Source organism: Chiloscyllium punctatum, chromosome 39, assembly GCF_047496795.1.
Source record: "Chiloscyllium punctatum isolate Juve2018m chromosome 39, sChiPun1.3, whole genome shotgun sequence".
Classification (NCBI taxonomy): domain Eukaryota; kingdom Metazoa; phylum Chordata; class Chondrichthyes; order Orectolobiformes; family Hemiscylliidae; genus Chiloscyllium; species Chiloscyllium punctatum.
The window spans coordinates 38,540,513-38,563,077 of record NC_092777.1 but is presented as its reverse complement, the minus strand read 5'-3'; the positions used below and the strand labels follow the sequence as shown (position 1 = coordinate 38,563,077).

The window sequence follows — 22,565 nt, the reverse complement described above, 5'->3', positions numbered from 1 at the left end:
TTTTTGGAAAAAAAAAAGGACATTGCATTAGCCATTTTCCAATCCAATGGAACTTTTCCTATGCCCAGGGAATATTCAAAAGAATCTACCATCTCCACTGCCACTTCCTTTACTACTCTAGGATACAGGCCATCAGGCCTAGGGGTCTTGTCGGTCCTCAATCCTAATAGTTTGCCTAGTACTTTTTCCTTATGTTGATTATTCCAATTTCTACCTTTATTGCCTGACTTGAATCATTCCAACAGAAATGGTACTATTGCCCTCTGAAAATTGAGACAAAAAAGTATGATTTAATATATGCAATTTCAGTGTTAAGTCTGTTTACATCTAAAAAGGGACCAACATTTACCTTTGTGACTCTCTTCCTTTTATACCTGTAGAAGCTTTGCTATCCTTGATATTTTGTGCTAGTTTTCTTCTGTAAATTTACCTTAAAGGGATACTTTAAAAACAGAGTTAAGTTTGAAAATTTCCTAATCTTGCAACCTGCCACTCGCCTTTGCAGTATGGTATTCCTTAGTTTTTGACTTTATCGTCATAGACCTTGTTTAGCCATGGATTTTTCTTTAAAAACTGCATTCCCCCTACACCCCCAATCTTTCTGGCTCATTGGGATGCATTTTAGTTGAGGAATTGAGTAGTCTTTCGACATCTGTCACTGCTCACCCATTGTCTTACCATTTCACCTTCCCACCCAATCTACTCAGACCAAAATCTGTCCACATACCTATAATATTTTTAAATTCAATTCCAGAACACAGCGGGACTCCACTTTCTCACCCCAAGCTGATTTTTGGATCTAACATACTTTGGTCACTATTCCCTTCAGGATCCTTAACTATGTCAATTTACCTCATGAGACAATACCAAATCCAGAGTAGCCTACTCTGTTCCACAACATACTGCTTCAAGAAACAAAAATTTAATACATTCAAGGAACTCTGCCTCCAGGCTACCCTGGTTTAGTGGATCCTTCCATTCTGCACGCATGTTAAAGTTACGCATGATTATTACCAGACCTTTCTTGCAAGCCTCTAACATTTCCCGGTTTATGTTGTGCTCCTCTGCAGAACTATTGTTTAGTAACCTATAGATTACTTGTAAGTACTTTCTTTACTATTGCTTATTTCTATCCAGACTGGTCCCACATTTTGACCTGTGTTTATGCCATTTCTCATTACAGCACTGATCCCTTATTTCACCAGCAAGAGTATACCACTTGCTCCTTTCAGCCGATCTTTCTAAAAATCAGAGTAACCTTTGATATTCAATTCCCACACCTGGTCTCAATGTAACCATATCTCAGTTATCACTGCCAAATCATACCCTTTTGTTTCTATTTGCACCATTAACCCATTAATTTTGTTTTGAATGCTTCATGTATTTAGACGCAAAGCTTTTCAATTTGTTCCACTAGTAAATTCCCCTTCTCTTAAAATCCCTTGGTGCAAAGAGATATTCACTGGCTCTGCCACTCACTTAACATCTGGCAACCAAGTGCCACATTGCACTCTATCCACCTTTTTAAATGTGTTTTCGAATTTCCTTTATAACTGAACCTTCCTACCCCCATATTTAGTTTAAAAGGTCTGTCTACAGCCCTAGTTATGCAATTCAAGGGTTCTGATATTAGCACAATTCAGAAGATAACCATACCATCAGAGCAGGTCCTTTCACCACTACTGGTACTAATGTGCCTTGAATTCAAACCCATTTCTTCCACTCCAATCTAAGCTGTGCTTCATCTTAATGACCACATGTCTATTCTGCACATCTGGCATCTTATGCCATCCTTCTGGTGTTGGATAGGATTGTTGATATTTTAGGCAAGAAATAAAAATGGGTTTCTTTGGAAAGAGCACTTTCGTGATTCTTTGAAAAATCTGTATTTAAAAGAGAAATTCAAGTTCACCAATCATGATTTGAACTCTTTCCAGGTGTTAAGCTCAGGCTCTGGATCAGCCAAATAGTCATGACTTCTGCATAGGAAGCACACAATCATTTAGTAACTGAAAAAGGACAATGTGTATAAATGTTAGTTGTCACAATACCATTTCAATACAATCTAATGCTCTTAATGTGGAGCATAGCATTTCCACTTTTTAAGCCAGTGATTTTCATACTAAACCCAATGATTCTAAGTAAGGCCACAAACAAGGGCAAAGTAAATTTTAAACCACTATCTTGCATTGTCTAGGCAGTAAGTAGCCAATTGCAAATGAACTTCCAGTTTTTTTTGTGGGGGGGGGGCGGCGGCAGCAGGGGGAGAAACAGGTGAGATACAAACTGCATGAGATGTTAGGGTATAGAACATACTACCTGGCAACAGGTTCGAGTACAGAGGACATTGCATTTTGTTTTCGTAGATAAGTGGTATGCAGAACTATGAGCAAAAAGGCAGGAGATTTGTCTCTTGTCTAGTGTCAGACAAGAGACAAGAGCCAGTACAGACATGACAGGCAAAAAGGCTGCCTTCTGCACTAATAATTGACAAGTTCTGGGGCTGCAGAGCCTCCAATCCACATCAGCTGATTACATTGCATTCTTACGTAATGTGACTTCTCAGCAACGGGCCAGTAACCAAAGACTGAAAAATCACAAGATTTTTAGATTTGATGCACAAATCATGAACTTCATGTGGAGTTATTCAGTTTAATGTAGTTCTGAGAATGATGTCATTTTCACATGTTAAATGAGGTCATGTTACAAGTTTGGGAAAATGCAGACTCCAAAAAAAGTTGCATTTCCTTGACTAAAGACTAATGAACCTCAAGTTAGGAAATTGGCCCACCTCCCTATTTTATTCAGTTCAGCAAGAGAATCTGTGGTGAAGTTTTACTTGCAACATGTTAGTGCAATTTCCAGACTTTAAACCTGGAACCTTTAACAATAGTTTGAAGTTTGTTTTGAAAAAAGATTTAAACAATTATGTACACAGACAATATGCAGTCTTTCTAGTGTGGGTGGAGTCACCTGCTCTTTGATAAAATCAAATGAGAAAATGCTGGAAAATCTCAGTAGGTCCGGCAGCATCTGTAAGGAGAGAAAAGAGCTCATGTTGCAAGTCTAACTGACCCTTTGTCAAAGCCTTAACAAAAGGAGAAATAGGGAGGTATTTATACTTGGCTGAGAGAAGGTGTGTCATGGTTCCAGAAGCAAAAGGTAGCAATAAAGAGTGATAACGACAGTGCATAGAGAAATTAGGAGCTGTGAATGACCATGGCTGAAGCCAGTGCCATGTGACAAAATATGGGGGGCGGGGGGGAAAAGAAGAAAAGGAAGAGGGAAAGTGATGGGTGAAGCAGAGGCAAAATGGAAAAAAACAGGGGAGAAGGGTCACAAAAAAAAAGGGGGGGGGGGAAAGAGGGGAGGGGGAAAAAAAAAGTGATGACAGTAGGAAGCGAAACAAAAATATATGAAAAAAAAAGGTAAGTGAAATGAAATAAAATTACAGAGCAGAAAATCAAACAAAAACAGAGGGGTCGAGATGGGATAATCATCTGAAGTTGTTGAATTTAACGTGGAGACCGGCAGGCTGTAATGTGCCTAGTTGGAAAACGAGATGCTGTATCTCCAGTTTGCATTGAGCTTCACTGGCACATTGCAGCAGACCAAGGACATGTGGGCATGGGAGCAGGTGTGTGTTGAAGTGGCAAGATGTGGGAAGGTCCGGGATCCGATTGCTCTTTGGTAAATGCTGTTTGAGGTCAGAGGGTCTGCAAAGATTTTTTATGGCAGGTTTATAACAGGCAGGATAAACAAGGTTTAGTTTTTTTTAAGAAAAAAGTTAACAATCTCAATGTTAATTCAGTTCAAAAAACCACAGTACAGTCCAGAATGCAAATTTATTTTCTGTTAAGAAATCTTCCAAGGAAGAATTACTGCAGAAGCATTTAGTTTTTATAAGATCTTCCAAAACCAGGAGTGGAATAGAAATCAAAGTTATTACAGCACAAATTTTCAGCTCCATTATTACAGCAAATTCACAAACGTCAATTCCATCATCTCCACTGTCCATGGCAAAGAAGGAGTCAGTCAAATAGAAACTCGGGAAAGAAAAAAAGGTTTTTGAATTTCAGTGTCAAAGTGTTGGAATGGGGTGAAAGGTTTTGCTGCATTTCAGGATCACTATTTATATGACTTGTTTGTTTTTATTTCTGGTGTAAACTTGTTTAAGGAAAATCTGCAGCCTCACGTGAATGCCTTTGTGTTTGACTACAACATTAAACGCATCTGTTGTCTACTCAATCAGGTTTCAATCTGGGGTCTGTCGAGTACCATCAGCTAGGATCATAACATCACAAATGCTTTGTGTAAAAAAAACAGTTGTGGTTTCTACATGAAACACCACCAGTGTTTGGCCTGATGGTGTCTTATGTTAGACTTTGCAGTAGACATCTTGAAGTTTACCAACACAGTTTACATAATTAATTACACAAATCTCACACTTGATAATTGTTTTATGTAGTCAGTAAGCACAGAACCAAAGACCAAGTCATGAACTGCAAACACTTAAGGGGAGGCAGTTACCTTTACTCTGAAGCATCACATACTAGTGCTCTCTCAGGAACTTTGCTCCACTCTATTTCCTCCTTCCTCAAATCTGGTTTAGGATTCATGCAGTAAATTAAAACAATGCATTGAAATTAAAAATTGCTTGCTCTTCTCCCCCACATTAACACCAAAAAGTTAATCTTTGCCAGTTAACTGTTTAATACATGCATTAAATGGCAAGCTGTAGAGGCTTCCATCCCCTCATCCATTCTGCAAATTTAAAGTATTGGTTTGTGGATTGCAGAGATTTGAGAGTTCCAGGCAACACCAATAGGACAGAAAAATGAAGTCTACATTTTAAACCACCTCCATGCTGAAAGCAGGAGAACCAGAAAGCTAAACCTACATCCACTCAAGTCAACCTTTCCAGCAGAACCACGCCATTATTGATTAATATTTGATGTACCGTTTGATTGAGTCTCTCCACTGTAATGGGGAGAGGTTGGAGCATATTCATGCAAAAGTTAGTGCTTCACTACTTTGAACTGGTCAACTATAATAGCTTTATGGAAAAAAACTAAAATGCTGGTTGTCATCCAGATCAAGGCAAATGAAAATTCTCAAAGTTAAGGCAACTGGGACTTACTATATTTAAAGGTCACAAGTGGTCTTGACAGGATAGATGTGGAGACCATTTGGTGAGCAAATCTAGAGCTACATTTTAAAAAAATGTCACCCAGTTAGAACAAGTGAAATTCACTTAAGCAGAGTGACTGCAAATTTGAAGGCCAAGATGAATATACTTTTGTTAAGCCAAAGTTGAAGGTTTCAAGGTAGGTGGGAAAATGTATTGTTAATTTGAAACCTCATCTAATGATCCCAAAATGTCAGGGCAGTCTCAAGTGGCTGACTGGCCAACTCCTTGCGCACATGCAACAAGGGCCAAAAAATGTTCCACTGTGACAAAAATATTCCATGTTAAAATTGGAGAAGGGACAAGTTAACTCAAAATACAATGCAGGATATAAAGTTATGCAAGAAACTGGACGTTTTAAAATGAAGATGCATTTTGGAAGGCATCCTCAACAACTGAAATAAGGTAGCACATGACGAGGTAAATCTGCCAATGTTGGCAGGAACAGAAGCAGAGACCAAATCTTCCTGAATGGTGGTGGTGGGGGGGTGAACTGAAGTGGTCTACAGTGCACATGCGAGTTTTATTTTGAAGGCTCTGCAGTTCTGATTTCTCTGTACAAGTTACATCAAACAGTCCAACTTAATTAGAAAACCAAACAAAAGCAATTAACAATCAAATCGCATTTCCTGTTGAACTGAAGCCAATCATCAAGAGATCAGCAGTGACATAGGCCTTAATTTATGAAAAGGGAGCAGGAAATCGCTGACTGCTCACAACTAGAAAGCTTGTGTCATGATCTGGAAACCTTCCAATAGATGATGCACTTCACTATGATTAGATAATGCAAGGCAAAATCCATCTGGAGCAGTAACCCAATTGTCTTGTGCTTAGCCCAAGCTATTCACTATCATAGTTTGAACAGAAACGTGGGGCTCATGGCCACAGAATCCTCAAACATTTTTCATAGTTCCATACATTTTGTTTGATGCTTTGTTTCAAACATGAAATAACTCAATTGCAGTAACATTATAGCCAAAAGAGTTTCAAATTCTACAGGGTGCTTAGTCATTTAGAGTACTAATTACAACATGTTAAATACTTCATTGTATTTCTAAGCTTAAAAAGAAAAATTGTGCCAAGAGTGTGTCAAACATTGCAACATGGAGCCTAGAACTACTGAGTGTAGCTCTGGGCTCTATGTTAGTGTGGGTTGGCCTGAAGTGTGCCGCAAAGTAAAACAAGCCCACGTATAAGCTTTATGGAAGTTTACCAAGAGGTGGCATGGCTCAGTGCTGAGCCCTGCTACCTCAGCACCAGGGACCTCAGCTCAATTCTAGCCTTGGGCAACCATGTGTGGAGTTTGCATGTCTGCCCAAGTTCCTACCAGGTGCTCTGGTTTCCTCTCATGTCCAAAAGATGTGCAGGTTAAGTGCACTGGCTATGCTAAATTGTCCATAGTGTCCAAACTAGATGGATTCACCATGGTAGGTGCAAGGTTACAGGAATAGAGTAAGGGACTGGGTTGAACAGGAAGCTGAGAGTTGGAGCAGACTTGATGGGCCAAATGGCTTGCTTCCACATCTGCTATGGGTGCATTCCTTGGCATTTGGAGATTTGAGGGCAGCAGATTTTTGTCATCTACTTAATTTTGACTGGTTGGGGGGATCTCGGAAGAGAACAATTCATAGAAGTGTTTCCTAACTTCCTTCACAAGGTGGTGAAGATTTCAATCTGCAGTTGAAAAACAAAAAAAATCAGTGGCTGACAGACTTCAATGGAAAGAAGAGCAGGGGAAGAAAGCTGAATTAGGTCATAGATCAGCTGCAATCTCAAGTGAATGGAGGAACACAAGGGGCTACATCATGTACTTATGTAAGTTTTGTCCCTATAACAGGTGTGGCTAGACACTTGAAAGCATCATCTCTACCTGCATGTTATGACACCCCCCAAGATTTGAAGTTAACTTGTACCAAGGTTAATCTTTCTGTAAATCTGACCAATTTCACCCCACTGCCTGCAATACTCCTTTGTTTCCTTCTAAAGCCAAGAGGCTGATAGCATTACAAATCAAATTATGTAAAAGTGTGATTGAAAGGCCATTACAGGCAGAAAGTTAATAAAGGTGGCATGCATACCCTAAGAATAAGCAAAAGATTCCAAAGAATAAGTGGTGATATTATGGATGGGACTCCAAGATAGAAATGGCGTTGGGACAGGTGATTTGAGGAGCAAGTGATCCCTGTTGCAAAAAGCTTTCATAGCTTATTCTTTTAAAAGCTGTGGTTACCCATACAGATAGTCAAGAAATATGACAAATATGTTATCTGGAGGAGGAAATTCTTCATTACTTTATTCAAACTCAAACAAAGTCTCATTCACTGCTAGCTAGTTTATGTTGCCTAGGGCAGAGAATGCAAAATAATCTGTCATACACAATTAAACTTTGCAGAACACACGCTCACCATAACTGTTAAGTGACAGTGCAAATTTCAAAAATAAATTTGAGAGCTGGACTGAGATTTTGCCTTCAAAGTAAGAATTCAGACCAAAAGCCAAAGAACACTTTGCCAATTTCATTTTGCATTGCATTTTTATTAGCATCTTAAAAAGGGAACAAGTACACAAGATAGCCAGTATGGAAAGTGGGGGTGAAACAATAAGATTGGGGGGGGAGAAAAGAAGAAAAAAAAAAGAGAAGAGAGATAATTTTAACTCAAGTTACTGCTTCATCATAGCAGTGAATTGACATTTAAGCAAATTAGAACTTTTTAATCAAGCTTTTTGATCAAATTTACAATCCTTAATTATTTTCATGTTATTCATTATTATCTGGTTGGTCAAATTCATGGTAGATGCAATGTCTTTTGATTCAGTTAACAGTTCTGGTGTACTGGAGATGAAAGTCACTTGCTCAACTTGCTGCTTTTTCATGGATATCATTTAGGACATTCAATTTAAATCATGGATCAAGATTCCCCCTACACCACCTATGGCTGGCATATAAGAAAGACTGCACCCACAATAGATGTGCCAATGTGGAAAGCACACTATTTCAGATATATTCATTTATCTGGGCAGCATGGTGGCTGAGTGGTTAGCACTACTGCCTCAGCAACAGGGACCCAGGTTAGATTTCTGTTTTGTGCAAACTCCACACACACACACACACACACAGTTGCCAGTTCTCCCAGTGTCCGTGTGGTGTTTCTCCAGATGCTCTGGTTTTCTCCCATAATCCAAAAATATGCAGGTTAGGTGAATCGGCCATGCTAAATTGCCCAATGTTTGGTGCATTAGTCAGGGGTGAATGTGGGGTGGGGGAAGTGGGTCTGTGTGGGTTGCTCGAGGATCAGTGTGGACTTGTTGGGCCAAAGGGCCTGTTTCCATACTGTTGGGAATCTAATCTGTTGTCACAATTCAGTAAGGCTTCCAAAGAACAGGATGCTTGAGGATTCTGGAGAATCTCTGCCAAAGCTTTTTGAGCTCAATTCTGCTACTACACCACATATTGTGCAGTATATTAAATCAACAACTTCACTACAGAGTTTTAGAATGAACAATACTGTTGTTTTTTTAAAATTTCACTCAGTCCCCAGAGTTCAGGATCTTCAACACACCAAAAGTTATTTTCCCTGCAAATGGAAACCAGTTACTCATAGTACAATCAACAAGTGAAAGACAACAAAATTCCTGTACATGGATGCTGGCTGATGCCCACAAATTTAGTCACAAAAAAAAAAGACATGTTACAGTTTAGGCAGTCCAGTCTGTTAAAACTAAAATTTAAAATAAAAATCACTCAAGCTGTTCTATCTCCATCCTAATTGGAAAATAAAACACCAATAGCAAAAGTCGGTAATAAATTGCTACCTTGGGTCCAGGTCTACTATTGTAGGCACACAAACTAATACTTTGGACCAACTCAAGGGAGTGCATGAAAAACATTAAAATGGTAACCTACAGGATTTTAAACATCTCTGCAGCTACATTAAAAATGGCAGAGTCCTCAGAAAGCCAAGATAACTCAAGTGGTTAACATTCAATGAACTACCTTCATCGGCCTCAGCCTGTTTGCACAATGTAAAATCAAGGATTTTCTGGTGAAGTAGCCAGAGCCAGATGACCAGAAAAAAAAAATAGTAAAAACTCTGCCTCACCTGATGCTTGGACTGCAATAAGCATGCAACCAGGAGTCAGTAGCTGACAGCAGACAATTGCTAATTCAGATGCACCTTCTGAAGTGGTCAGTTAAATGGATGTTTCTTTTAGCTGGCATCTGTTGTTGTTGTTGGCTGTTGTGTGACATGATGATGCCAGGAAAGAAGGAAGATTCCTAATATCTCAGATACATAAGCTGGATTCAAAAGGGTAAGACACTTGAACCTTCCAAAAACAAATAGCAATTTTGACTTTCGCTCAGAGCGATCCAGCATGTAACAGGCCCTTCAGTCCAACCATTCCACACTGAACATAATCCCAAACTAAACTTGTCCCACTTGTCTACTCATGGCCCATATCCCTTTCCCCGTTTCCTTTCTCTCTCCCCCTCCTCTCCTCGCCAACCCCCCCACCCCCCAAAACCTCATTAATGCATCTATCCAAATTGTTTTTTAAACATTGTATTTGTACTCATATCCACTTCCTCAGGAAGGGATTCCACGTGTGAACTACTAAAAATTAGTTTTTTAAAAATCTCACCTTGAAAATATGCCCCTCATCTGCAAATCCCACACCCTACAGAATCACACCTTATCCATGTCAATCATGACTTTCTAAACCTCAAATTGTAACCCCACGACCTCCTACACTTGTGAAAAACATCCATCTAACTGGCCATTCCCAACAACATCTGGTAAAACTTTTGAACCCTCTCTAGTTTAATAGTATCCTTCCTACAACAGGACAACCAGAACTGGACACAGCATTCCCAAAGAGGCCTCACCAATATCCTATAGATCCTCAACATGACTTCCCAACGCCAAGCATGCAAACCACCTTTTGAAAAGTAAAGGATGCTGCAATTCATCTCTGCCCAAAACATCAAGAAGTGAACATTGAAGACAAGAAAGTACCCCAGGCCCCGGCTGCTTTTACTGACAAGTGCACACAAATGCTTGTTCAAAAACAGCAAATGGGTCGTTTCTCTATTTAAAATGATAGCCAGCATAACTTGTTGAAACTCATTGCCCAAGCTCTCGGAACAAACAGGAGCCAAAATACCCAATGGTTTGTGTCACGGATGTATTTGACTCAATGCAGGGACACCTTCTCACATCGCAATCATAAAATCAGGAACAGCCCCCATGCTGTACATCTCCATGATGGACAGTGTACTCTTATAAGCAATACACACCACTCAAAACACCAACTTGGTGAATTTCACATCTGGTGGTAAACTAATATTGTACATCTTTTTTACAACCACAGATTTTAACCAGCTTTCCCCTCCCCCAAATAGGCATTTGCAAGAATTCATGTCAAAATATAGCTTCAATAGTACATTAAAATTCAGCAACTACAGGGAAAGCAAATGTTTTACTCTAAAATAGGTATGATTACTCATGTAATCATGCTTGCTTTTCCAATAACTACACAAAAAAAAGTGGACCAGTAGAAAAAAATTGAACATACAGGAGTATGGTCAATGAGTGCAGAACTAATTAAGTTAATATAGACTGGGAAACTGATTGTTCAGTGGGTCAAGCAGGCCTGTTTTCAGTGAAAACACAAGTTAAAACATAATGGCAAAGTCACAATTGCCCAAGAGAGTCAAATTTAGTCATTTTCGAAGGAAGCTAATAGGCAGGAAACAATGTCTGGCCAAGAAAATGGGCTTCAAGGCACAGATGTTTCAGGTACAAGGAAAGCACAAAACACATGGACAAAAGACAAAGTACCCAGTACCATTAAGTTTACTTTATTCTGAGCAGCTCTCATTTGTGCACGCACTGGGGATCAGAATATTAGGGCAAAGGCAATAAGACTGGAGGGCAATAGGTCAAAGGAAAAAAAAAAAGAAGTGTTCAACATTAAAACAAATGATAGTTTAAAAAACAGAAGAAAGGAACTTTTTTTTTAAAATGGCCCTCCATGAATTCAAAGTTAAAACTAAGAAGGTTACTTGGTATTCACCCAAACAATAGAGGATGACAACAGTGGAGTGGAGGAGGGTGAACAATGGAGCCAAGAAAAAAAAAATTGGGAAGGTTGTTTTAAATACATAAGCATCATCTAAAAACATGACAGTCTTGATGGGATGCATCCCAGATCAAAGGGAAATCAAGTGGAGACAAAACTTCAGATGACAATTTTGTAATCTTCCTTGGATACAGAGTTATGTCAGAGGCCTGGAAGATGGCAAATTCTGCATCCCTATCTCAAAAATAAGCAATTACAAGCCAATCCAATGACAAAGACGGAAGAGAGAGAACAAGGATTAGAATTATTTTGCAGAGCACGGGTGAAGAGGCAATAGCATCAATTTGATAAGCACAAAATTTCAAGAGTTAGATGACATTAAAAAGTTAAGAGCTAACAGTATACCAATGCATCAGTATAGACTTGCACGTCTACACAACAGAAACTGGACAAGTGGTGTTGAAACAGTCGAGCCAAGCATTGTGTTCAACATAAGATTCTCAGTTTCATACATTCATGATGTGTAAAGATACTGACAAATTCCAAAATTTAACTATAAAAAAGTATTTATCATCATATGTTCAGGTGTACATGGTTTTCATGTATAATTTACTGAAAGACTAGAGTACACCAACTAGTTAATACAGCATACTGAAATCTAGTTGCAGAAAATTGGTATGGTGATACAGGTAAAAAATATATCCATTCTGGGCAAAGTTACGAATGCAACCAGTCAAATGGAGTTAAAATCAGTATCTGGTAACTCGCCATATTTTAAAGTTGGGAATAAATTCATATCCCTATTGTTGCTTTAAACCTAACAAGTTTTTCACAATCTATTGAAAATCAAAACATGATAGAAAGTGAAACTAACCAGATAAAGCCAACAACTTGCCACTGGTTGAATATTGCCCTGGTCTGGATGGAGGTGCAAAATAAATTTGCAGTCGAGCATTGAAAAAATGAAGTTCTGAGGCAGAAGACCCCTCTTCAAATCAGAAGAGTAATTTTGCATTGGGTAAAATTCTATTGACAGATTTCAAACAGGGCAATTTGTTCTCCATTTTGAAACTTGCTTTGCATTTCCAATCAAAAAAAGTTCAACGATCAAAAGGGCAGTAGTATAATAATTACAAAGCACTGGTCATATGACAAAACAATTTAGTTGTACAGGCATCATTACTTCATCATCTGTTCGGAAATAAAGAAAGGGGCATTGCAGACAAGGCAATTTTTTTTTTTTTAAAAACAGCCAGCCACCCAGGGAACCAATCCAGTTACTTAAATGTTGAAGACTGGAGACTGCCAAAAGGGGAGATTAGAAATAAGATTAATGAGAAAAAGGATAAATTACTGAAATCCATGTGCAACTTCAAATTCTAACTGACCTCCCAATTCAGTATAAATTCACATCAATATTCTGTGATAGGTTTAAGAGCAGATGAGGGATGAAAAAGCAAAAACGTAATAGATCAACGGGATTCCTTTCATGAAAAAAATCTGCTCAGCTACTCTCCAAAATCAAGGCAGTTTTCAAGCTAAACACCAAACTTTGCAAGGAACAGTTTAAGGATTTGTTTCGACAACATCCAATGCAACTAATCTGGAGAGGGCAAACATGGTATCATTGGAGCAGTATATATTCCTTGAAAGCAGTTGACAGACTTTCAAAATAAAAAAGTGGCTCCTTGCCATTAAACTAGATACAGTGACAAATATACACCATCTCTAGAAAAACCTTCAATTTCACTCTCACCAATACATCACATCTATTGCCTGACTATGCCATTACCCACCACTGACCTCTGTTGGTTTGCCCTTGACCAATCTGACCCATCCATTCTAACAGCATTTCAGTTACCCAATGACTTCTGGAGTATCCCAAGGACCCCATGCTATCTACATGCTGCCCCTTGCTTGATAGGTCTTAGTAATGTATACACATATACCTAGTCTGAAGTGCTGTCATCAGCCCTTCATTGAAGGTAATCATGCAACATGTCAGATATAGTGCTGAAAAGTAGACAATTGTGCTCTGGTAGTGATTGAAGCTGGCATAGTCTGCAGCTGCTACCCACCAAGCACATTTCCAACTTCTGGGTTGGAAAACCACAGTCTGCCCCAGTTCAGTTTCAGACCCCATACAGTCAAGATGTCTCTGATAAATCCAGCTTCAAATTGTAACTGAAACCTTCACCCATGCACTGAAACGTTAGGTTAGAGGGAAGCCAAATGAATTCTGCCTATACACAGTCAGTTCTGCTCTAACAGGCGTTCCATTCCCATGCAATCCGGTGTAAAGAAAAAATAAAATCACAATAGCACCATTTAAACTAATGCAGCCAGAATCACAAGCTTTAAAAGTTCACACTACAGAAAAAAAAAGTCCCAATTTGTAAAACACAAATTAGCAAATTCCCATTAACAAAAATGCAAGTTGGAGCACAACGGCTCATGTAATGTGCTCAGGTACGCAACTCTTGTTTCCCGTCAGCCATGCCCTTGAACAGGTATTTGGGGCCTCATCTTTAACTGTCGATAAGTCAACATCTGGACTTAATCTTCAACCCTCTTTCACCATGCCAGGTTATCTATCTTGATCTTATTAGGTGATCACCTCCAAATTTTGACTAGCCATGCAAAACTCCTTGTAACATCTTGTTACATAAACAGTTTAATCTTAACTAGCATTTCCACCTTCCAAAACTGCCTGATCAGTTCTGGGATTTGTATGGTTCTTTCTGGAGAAGAAAAGCACATACTGGAGATGATTCAATTGCTCTAAAAAGAATGTTGAATGCAGAAGCAAATACTAATATTTAGAAAGCACCTTGAAGTGAATCAAGGGTGTTTTAGCCATTCCAAGCTAGCTAGCTGCTTTTTAGTGGTAAAAGGGCAGAGCAAGACTCAAATAAGCTTGCATCAGAAAAAAGGGGAACAGTTCAGTGAACAGACATTTTGAAAGACAGGATTGAAAAGGAGTCCGACACTCCTATCAGAAAGATGTTGTGAAACTTGAAAGGGCTCAAAAGATTTACAAGGATGTAGCCAGGGTTGGAGGATTTGACCTATAGGGAGGGGTTGAATAGGTTGGAGTGGTTTTCCCTGGAGCAGAAGCTGAGGGGGGTCCTTAGAGGTTTATAAAATCATGATGGGCATGGAGAGGATGAATAGACAAAAAAAAAGTTTCTTCCCTGGTTTGGGGAAATCCAGAACTAGAGTGCATAGGCTTAGGATGAGGGGAATGATAAAAAGAGATCTAAGGGGCAACTTTTTCAGAGGGTGGTTGTGTATGGAAGGAGCTACCAGAGGAAGTGGAGGCGGCTAGTACAATTGCAGCATTTAAGAGGCATTTGGATGGATATATGAATAGGAAGGGTTTGGATGGGTGCTGTCAGATGGGACTAGATCAGGGTTGGGATATCTGGTCAGCATGGATGAGTTGGACCCAAGGGTCTGTTTCCCTGCTGGACATCTATGACCTGCCAATGGATACCAACATTATACTGCAGGGCTAGGTCCCAAGAGAACCACCTCACCAGTATATGTTATAAAGAAGGAACTATAAAATTCAAGGCTTCAACAAGTGAGGAATAAATTAAAGTGTACCATATGTATAAAAATAGTTTAGAAGATTAATTTGAGCCTGAGGGGTATTGACTTTTGTACAAGTCGTGAGGGGTTTAAAATCAACCTTCATTTTTTTTCCCCCAATCTTGCTTCAGTTGGCACAGATGATTTGCCAACTGTACCCCAAAAGCCAATGCAAAAAAGGAGCAACCATGAACCAGAGAAATCATGAGTGGAACGGCCACTCAAATGGTGGTTTGCACTAAGGAAACAAGTTAGATTGCGCCAAATAGGGGTAGAAAGAAGAGAGTGTTAATTTACTAGCCTAGGGTGGACTTTTCAAATGATTAACAGCAAATACATGGATGACAATATATACAATAATTGAAGAAACTTTTAGTCTTAAAAAGATGTCATAAACCAAGTTATACCTCGACAACCATGCATCTGGTTTCAATTAAAATGTTTCAATGGTCAGTAAAGCAATTGAAGTGAAAAAACTGTGGGTAAGTTTAATGAGCAATAATTTATGGCTGCACGACTCCAGGGGCAGGCTGAAGTAAAACCAACTCGAAAATCTTAAGTACAGAATGAGTCATCTGTACTTGCAGAAAATCATACACAAAAAAGTCAGTCTTTCAGTACTACACCAAGTATTTGGAATGGACTGAAAAGGACCGAGCAGAAAAGACATTCAAGGAAGAAATGTTAGTGAACAATGTTCCCTTGAAGCTCCAAAGTTGCACACAGCAAAATCAGCATCAGCACACAAATTGTAGCATTAACTTCCAGTTCCAGAAGTTGCTGCTATGCCCTGACTTCATGCCAGTGTAGCTGGAAATAGAGTTAAAATGAATACAGTGAAGCAATTTTTTTTGTTAAATCACAAACTAGATATATCCCAGTGAGGAATAAAAATTTCTAAAGGGAACAAACCAGCCACCATTAACCAGGGTAATTTAAAAGGATACCAAGTGGAAAAAACAAATGAATGCAATGATGATTTGTAGACAAGTCAGAGGATTGGGAATTTTTTTCCAAAAAAAATCCAAGAGACAATAGCTTTGGAAGTCAACTAGCAGGTCAGGCAGCATCCAAGGAACAGGAGAATCGACATTTCGGGCATAGGCCCTTCTTCAGGAATGAAAGTGTCCAGCAGGCGAAGATAAAAAGGTAGGGAGGAGGGGCTTGGAGGGGCGTTGGAAATGAGATAGGTGGGAGGTGGTCAAGGTGAGGGTGATAGGTCGGAGTGGGGTGGGGGCGGAGAGGTCAGGAAGAAGATTGCAGGTTAGGAAGGCGGTGCTGAGTTCGAGGGATTTGACTGAGACAAGGTGGGGAGAGGGGAAATGAAGAAACTGGAGAAATCTGAGTTCATCCCTTGTGGTTGGAGGGTTCCTAGGTGGAAGATGAGGCGCTCTTCCTCCAAAGAGCGGGGAAAAAAAAAAAAAAGAGGGGAAGGGGGGAAAAAAAAGAAAGTCAGAACCTTTAAAAATCAGTTCTGATTAACGCAGTCTGAATGGAAATGTCAACTGCCTTCCTCTGATGCTGCCTGACTGGTTATGCTTTTTCCAGCTCAACTCTTTACTGACAACGTGCTCAAAAGAATACAGTCCTAAACTCTGCACTGCCATTACAAGCCTGGATTGTTCCCCTCACTCACTAAAGCACTGACTACAACAACAACAACAACAAAAAAAAAGTTGTGATAAACTTACCAGCACTTTCAGAAGGGGATTTTTTAGTACTGTCAACGTCTACATCTTCTTCCTGAAGGGAGGAGAAATAAGTTAAAGTTAAAACATCAGCTACTAAACAAACTCAAAATGATTTTATTAATGCATTGGTCAAGAAAACATCATTGATAACATGTCAAAATAGGAACAAACATAGTATTGAAAACTACTTGCTATGTGGTCAAAATTGAGCTGACAAGTAGTGGCAGGCACTAATCAGAACACAGTGAACATCTACTCCAACAGAACAGAATACAACCATCTAAAATGATTTTTTTTAAAAAAAAAAACGAGATCAGACAGCCATTTAAGTTTGAAAACAAACTAATTCCTGTTCAGCAGTGTGGTTCAAGTTTAGTGAAAAATGATTCAAACTAAAAATGTTGCCTGAAAGGACAAAAGGACCTGTGTAATATTTTGGATTGGAGACTTCATTTACTGCATACCAAGTCTTAACAGATTTTAGATATAGGTTACCCCAAACAACATTTGCAAATCCAGCCTCAAGTTTAGGCCAAGTCTTACAATGATTTGGGCAAATTTTCCACTCAACTGCTCTGGTTTACTTATGGTTGCCAAAGTTTCAAATGTTCTCATCCTGAGGGCACACCAGGTGCTAGAAATTTGGTTCAAGAGTTATACAAATGTATTTTAAATTGACTGACTTTATCTAAATGTCTAGAAAAGCAACTCAAAACATTGACAAGTACAAAAAGTACATTTCCATTGTAGTATAATGGAAGTATTACAATAAAAAGGGGCCTTTGGGAACATTTCAGGAACAAACTTCAGGCCAAGTTCAGACTCTGAAAATGAGACTTAAAATATTCAATGCCACATTTTTCACAATTCCCACTGCCCACCACCTCCCCTGATATTCAAATATACATAAAGCCAAAAAAATCCTAAAATTTGCTGTAATGATGATATTTTAAATTAGCACTCATTACTCCAGAACAGTGGTAATTCCAGCTCTGCAGCCAAGCATCTAGTCTATGTCCGCAAGAAACTGATGTTTAAATCAGACCACCTTTTTTGAAAAAGCAATGTAACCCTAGTCTACTCAATGTATACTCCAAATAAGCCCCTCAAAAGTAGCAGTCTGGTCTGTCATCACTTACTGTATTAAAAAAAAACTTCTTGAAATAAGATTCCATACTGTAGCCCAGACATGGAAGTGATGGTGCACCATGACCCTATAACATGGTAGTCAGACTACTTATTCCAGCTTTATTTAATCATGTTGACAATTCACTTTGAATCAGCTATTGCACAAATTCAAGTTTTTGGTTCAGATTATAAAGCTTGAAAAACATGACAGTTAAACCACAGGTTCACTTCTAGCTGCTTTAGACTCTGGAAAAAAAGGTAAAGTGTTTTTTCATCAGCAAGAGTGACCAGTGGTCCTTTATTTTTCCAAGGACTGACCTGGAAATTCTCTTCTGCCCTCCAGTTCTTTCAGGTTACTTGATCTCAAAGAGGTTGGTGCTCCTGAGCGCACAGTGCAACTTTCTTGATGCAGCAGAGATGGGCACAACCACTACCGTGTTTGGAACTGGATAGACATTCCTTGTGGACTGATTGTCCAGGGCACGTTCAAGTTGTCTGTGAGGATAGGGGTCCTGATTGAGGCTCATTTAGTTCTAAGCTCAGAATAGCTTCAGTCTGGTACAACCTAGGAGAGAGAGGCTTCCAGGTAGCTAGAGGAATCATGTTGGAAGTTTTAAGAACAAACGCAGGTTGGGGGCAGGATTTAGGCAAGCAGACCACTGTCAGTCAAAATCTTGCTGCACCCCTTGTCACATTTTGCCAGCAAGACCCAGCTCAAGGAGTCCATAACCCTGCCCAGTGATGCAAACCCACTGCAAGCACTTTCCAAATACTACCTTTCAAAGTTAAAATGTTTCTAAACAAGCTTTCACCCTGGTATTCTATTCCTGTTGACTTTGGAGACAGTCCACATTCTTCAAATGCCACAGCGGCTTCAAAAAAAAAAAAACAACCGCACATTAGCACAAAAACTTGTGCTAAAATGCAGGAACCTGTAGTTTGAACCAGACTTACTCACAAAAGGGACATAGCAGCAAACAGGGCACATACTGCAAACAAGAGAGTCAGCTCAACACAAGCCAGCTGCCAACAATGACCTTAGCCTGAAGGAAAATGCACACAACTCAGCTGGTTTATAAGTTAAATATTCTAACATTAAAACTGAGGTTCTGCAAGAACACCCAGGACCAAAAAAAGCAGTTGTTTCTCCTCCCCACCCCTAGTGAATTATCCAAAACAAGTCTGCTGACCAACATAACCTGCATCCTTCACAAGCCTGAGCTCACCCAAAAACACAGTCTCTCATACCCCAAAGAATCAAGTTTGGCTCATCCTGTAGCTGAGCATATTCTTAGACCAACAGCTGATTTAGGTCATTGTTTTGTTTTCATCTGGTTGTGTAGATTAGTCCCAACACGCCATTGAGAACATCTCAACTATTTCAGTCTCAATCTCTGCACTCTAATCCATGGGTAGCCAGGTCAGCCAAGGTTCCAAATTCCAATAATAATTCCTTCCTAGACTTTCTAGTCTTGAAAAGGAACTTCACCAAAAACTCAGTTGACTATTCCCATGTGGCAGAGTGTCCATTTTTCTTGCATGTTTCACTACATTGAAACAAAGAGGTTGAATTACAAAAATCACACTGTTCAACAGAAGCATGGATTTTTCAAAAGGTGATTGTGCGGTCAGTTGTCCCATTACATTTAAATATGGGTGAATAAAAACTTTATGCCCTAGATTCAAATGCTAAAGTTAAGGCAGCTCAGAGGCCCTCCTCAATTCTGCTCTTGGACCTGCCAAAGCAGGCCATTCATTCATGACCTTAGGACACTGGCCTAATTCGGCTCTTTTCAGCCTATCAAACCTGCTCTACCACCATTTGTTCATGGCTTTTTTCTCAATCCCATTCACCATACTGTCAAAAGATTAGTTGTTTCAAATACAGTCCATAACTTGGCCACAGCAAGCTGCAGAAGGCTTCACCCTTATCACCCTCTGACTGAAAACAACAACATCAGCGCTAATGGATCAGCCTTTCAGAGATTGTGCACTTGAGGCAGTGACTCCTACTGGTGCAAACATCTCCACATCTGCTCCAGTAACAAACTGGACACTCCTCCCCAGAGAGGGAGGTACAGGGAGCTGGTCCTTACCCCCACCCCACCCAGTTCCTGCCATACTTCAAGATTCAACACAAACAGCCAGACAAAAATAGCTCTACCCATACCACATTTGACCAGAAAGTTGATAGTCAATAGAACTGTTGTAATGGGTGGTTAAGTGCTCCACAAAACTTCACATGCCTCCAAAACTTGATTATTTACCCCCCCCCCCCTCAAAAAAAAACTATGTTTAATATTTTGTCAGAGGCCTGATACAAAGCAGCAAAAAGCCTGCTCAGCCACATCTGAACATACATGCTCATACCACTAACTCAAAAGCTCAGTTCACCCCAGTTAGGTGCAGTACAGTTCTGCTGCATCCTGGCTAGACCAACTTTAGAGCATGCAACTCTTGACAATTTGTTGTTTATGTTAATAATAAAACTATCAACCATGAAAATGAATTTATCAATTTCACTGCTCCTCTTTCACTTGTTAAAAATTGAGCAGTTTGCAACCTTCTTCCCTGCACTCATACCAAATCCAAGAGGATGGTCCAGCCTCAAGCCAACAACCTTAAACAATATACACCAAATTAACAAATCAATTACCATACCTTCCCATTCTTGCATATTTAGGAACAATGCTAAATACCACCATGCTCCCCAACTAACCTGAAACCCCATGCTGAGGCACTAGGACCACATTATCCCAGAACTCAAACACTGGAGTTAGTGGGAGGAAAAGAAAAGAAAAGAAGGGAGGAAGAAAGAAAGAAAAAAGAGCAAACTAACTCCATAGAAACTTCAAAAGCTCTTCTGCTTATTTCAAACACCCATACCCTCCCAACTTGCACTGAACAGATTCCCACTGAATTCATGCATCCTGGAGTTTTGTCCATACATTGATCCATCCACAAATACTGTAGTTAAGAATATTTCTAACTGAATAAATTTGCCATCCACTCAAATCTTTCCAGTGCAAGCCAAACAAAAAAAAAAGTATTTGAATTATACTACTAATTCAAAACTAAAACATCCGAATAAAAAAAAAAGTTAAACAACTTCCTTAAAAAGGTACAAATCTCCCAAATACTAATCATTGAGGATTAAGGGCAGATAGCATATTGGGCCAAAAGTTCCTGAAGAACTTACCACCTTAACTTTACATGTAAACTGTTATTCTTTGTCACTGGTTTATTTAGAAACTCCCTTTAAAACAGTAATGATTGCTTCACCACACAAGTAGTCCAAGCTATCGACAAATCTAAATTCAGAACATTGGAGTTGGCCAATAAAATGTTGACCCTGTCAGCAGCACCCACAGCCCATGAATAAGTACTAATTAGGTTTTCAGAATGTTTGGAATTACATTCTCCCCTTGGGCTCTGACATTTTGCAAGAGTTTAACTATGAGAAGGACTTTCATTTGTTAATCTACAATTTATCAGAAGGCCGAAGAATTTTGTTCCCCCCCCCATAATCTGATTTTGTCTATGTCAATTGGAGTTTGTGGAAAGCTAGCCAAAATAATGAAGGGCTGCAAGAAAAGGTCTGACAATCTCTGTTGTTAAGGAGGAACAGCTAACACGAAGTCCTATGATCTTTTGTTCTGAAGAATTCAGAAAACTGAAAGTGTCAACTGTTCCCTCTACAGGAACTGCCAGATCTGCAGATTTTTCACAGCATTTGTACTGCCAACATCTGCAGGAGTTTAACTGATCCACTGGGATGTCTTGTATGCAGAGCGTCTTCAGGAAAAGATGCTGCATTGTGAAGCCAACCAAACTTAAAAATGGCCACATTCTCAGAGGAAACCAAAAGACCAAGATTCAGTCTTTGATGATTGCACCGTAAAGATTTGTTAAAGATAAGCAGCGTTATGAAAATGTAAGTGTCAATGTTAACCAGACTCTCTGATCACCCATTTTGTTACATCTAGGCTACATTCCTGATTAAGGCTATGCTCGAAACATCGACTTTCCTGCTCCTCAGATGCTGTGATTTTCCAATGCCACACTCTACTTGATGTACCAATTCATTTTCATGGTACGATAAGACAAAAATCTAGAGTGGTTATCCATTGTACTTTCTTGTACATATAGTTACAAAATCACAAATTACTCGTGAAGCGGAAGGCAGGAAACTAGAAAGTTTGTAACCGAAGTAACAGGAAGAGTGCACATAGTCCCTTTGAGAAGTGTTTAAAGCCTAGAGATTTATGCAGAAAAAACGTGCAATATATAGTGCAGATTACATGCAGTTCTGAAATTGAAACATTTATCAATTGGCTGTGATTGAAATGTTATGCTTGTTTTGGTGTGTGTATTGGCAACTAGCTGGAATCATCCAAATAAGACCCGTTGTGGTAAGCAGGTAAGTTCTACATTTTGCTTGTTTGTTTCTTTAGATCCAGTTTTCTTTTTAAAGTTTACCTTTTAGAGGGATGGCAGTGAAGGCAGTGCAATGTTCCTCTTGCAACATGTTTGAGGTGAGGGAAGCCATTAGCATCCCTGCTGATTACACTTGTGGGAAGTGCACCCATCTCCAGCTCCAAGACCGTGTTAGGGAATTGGAGCTGGAGTTGGATGAACTACGGCTCATTCAGGAGGCAGAGGTGGTCATAGATCAGGGAAGGGCGAAGAAAAGTAAAGTAGAGCAATAGCTATTGGGGACTCAATAGTGAGGGGCACAGATAGGCGGTTTTGCGGGGGCAACAGACTCACGTTTGGTATGTTGCCTCCCAGGTGCATGGGTACGTGATGTCTCTGATCGGGTTTTCCGGGTCCTTAAGGGGGGGGGGGGGGGGGGGAAAGAAGGAAGGGGGTGGCGCGGAGGG

General features: G+C 39.6%; 1 protein-coding gene across 4 annotated transcripts in view; it reads right to left on the bottom strand.

Moving 5' to 3' along the window:
• LOC140463966 (uncharacterized) overlaps window positions 1–22,565 on the bottom strand; it is a 113,278-nt gene that overhangs the window by 32,970 nt on the left and 57,743 nt on the right. For all 4 annotated transcript variants that reach the window (XM_072558478.1, XM_072558480.1, XM_072558479.1 and 1 more), the window contains exon 2: window positions 16,555–16,606. In XM_072558478.1, the coding sequence (XP_072414579.1) occupies window positions 16,555–16,606 (52 nt within the window). The remainder of the gene's footprint in view (window positions 1–16,554; window positions 16,607–22,565) is intronic.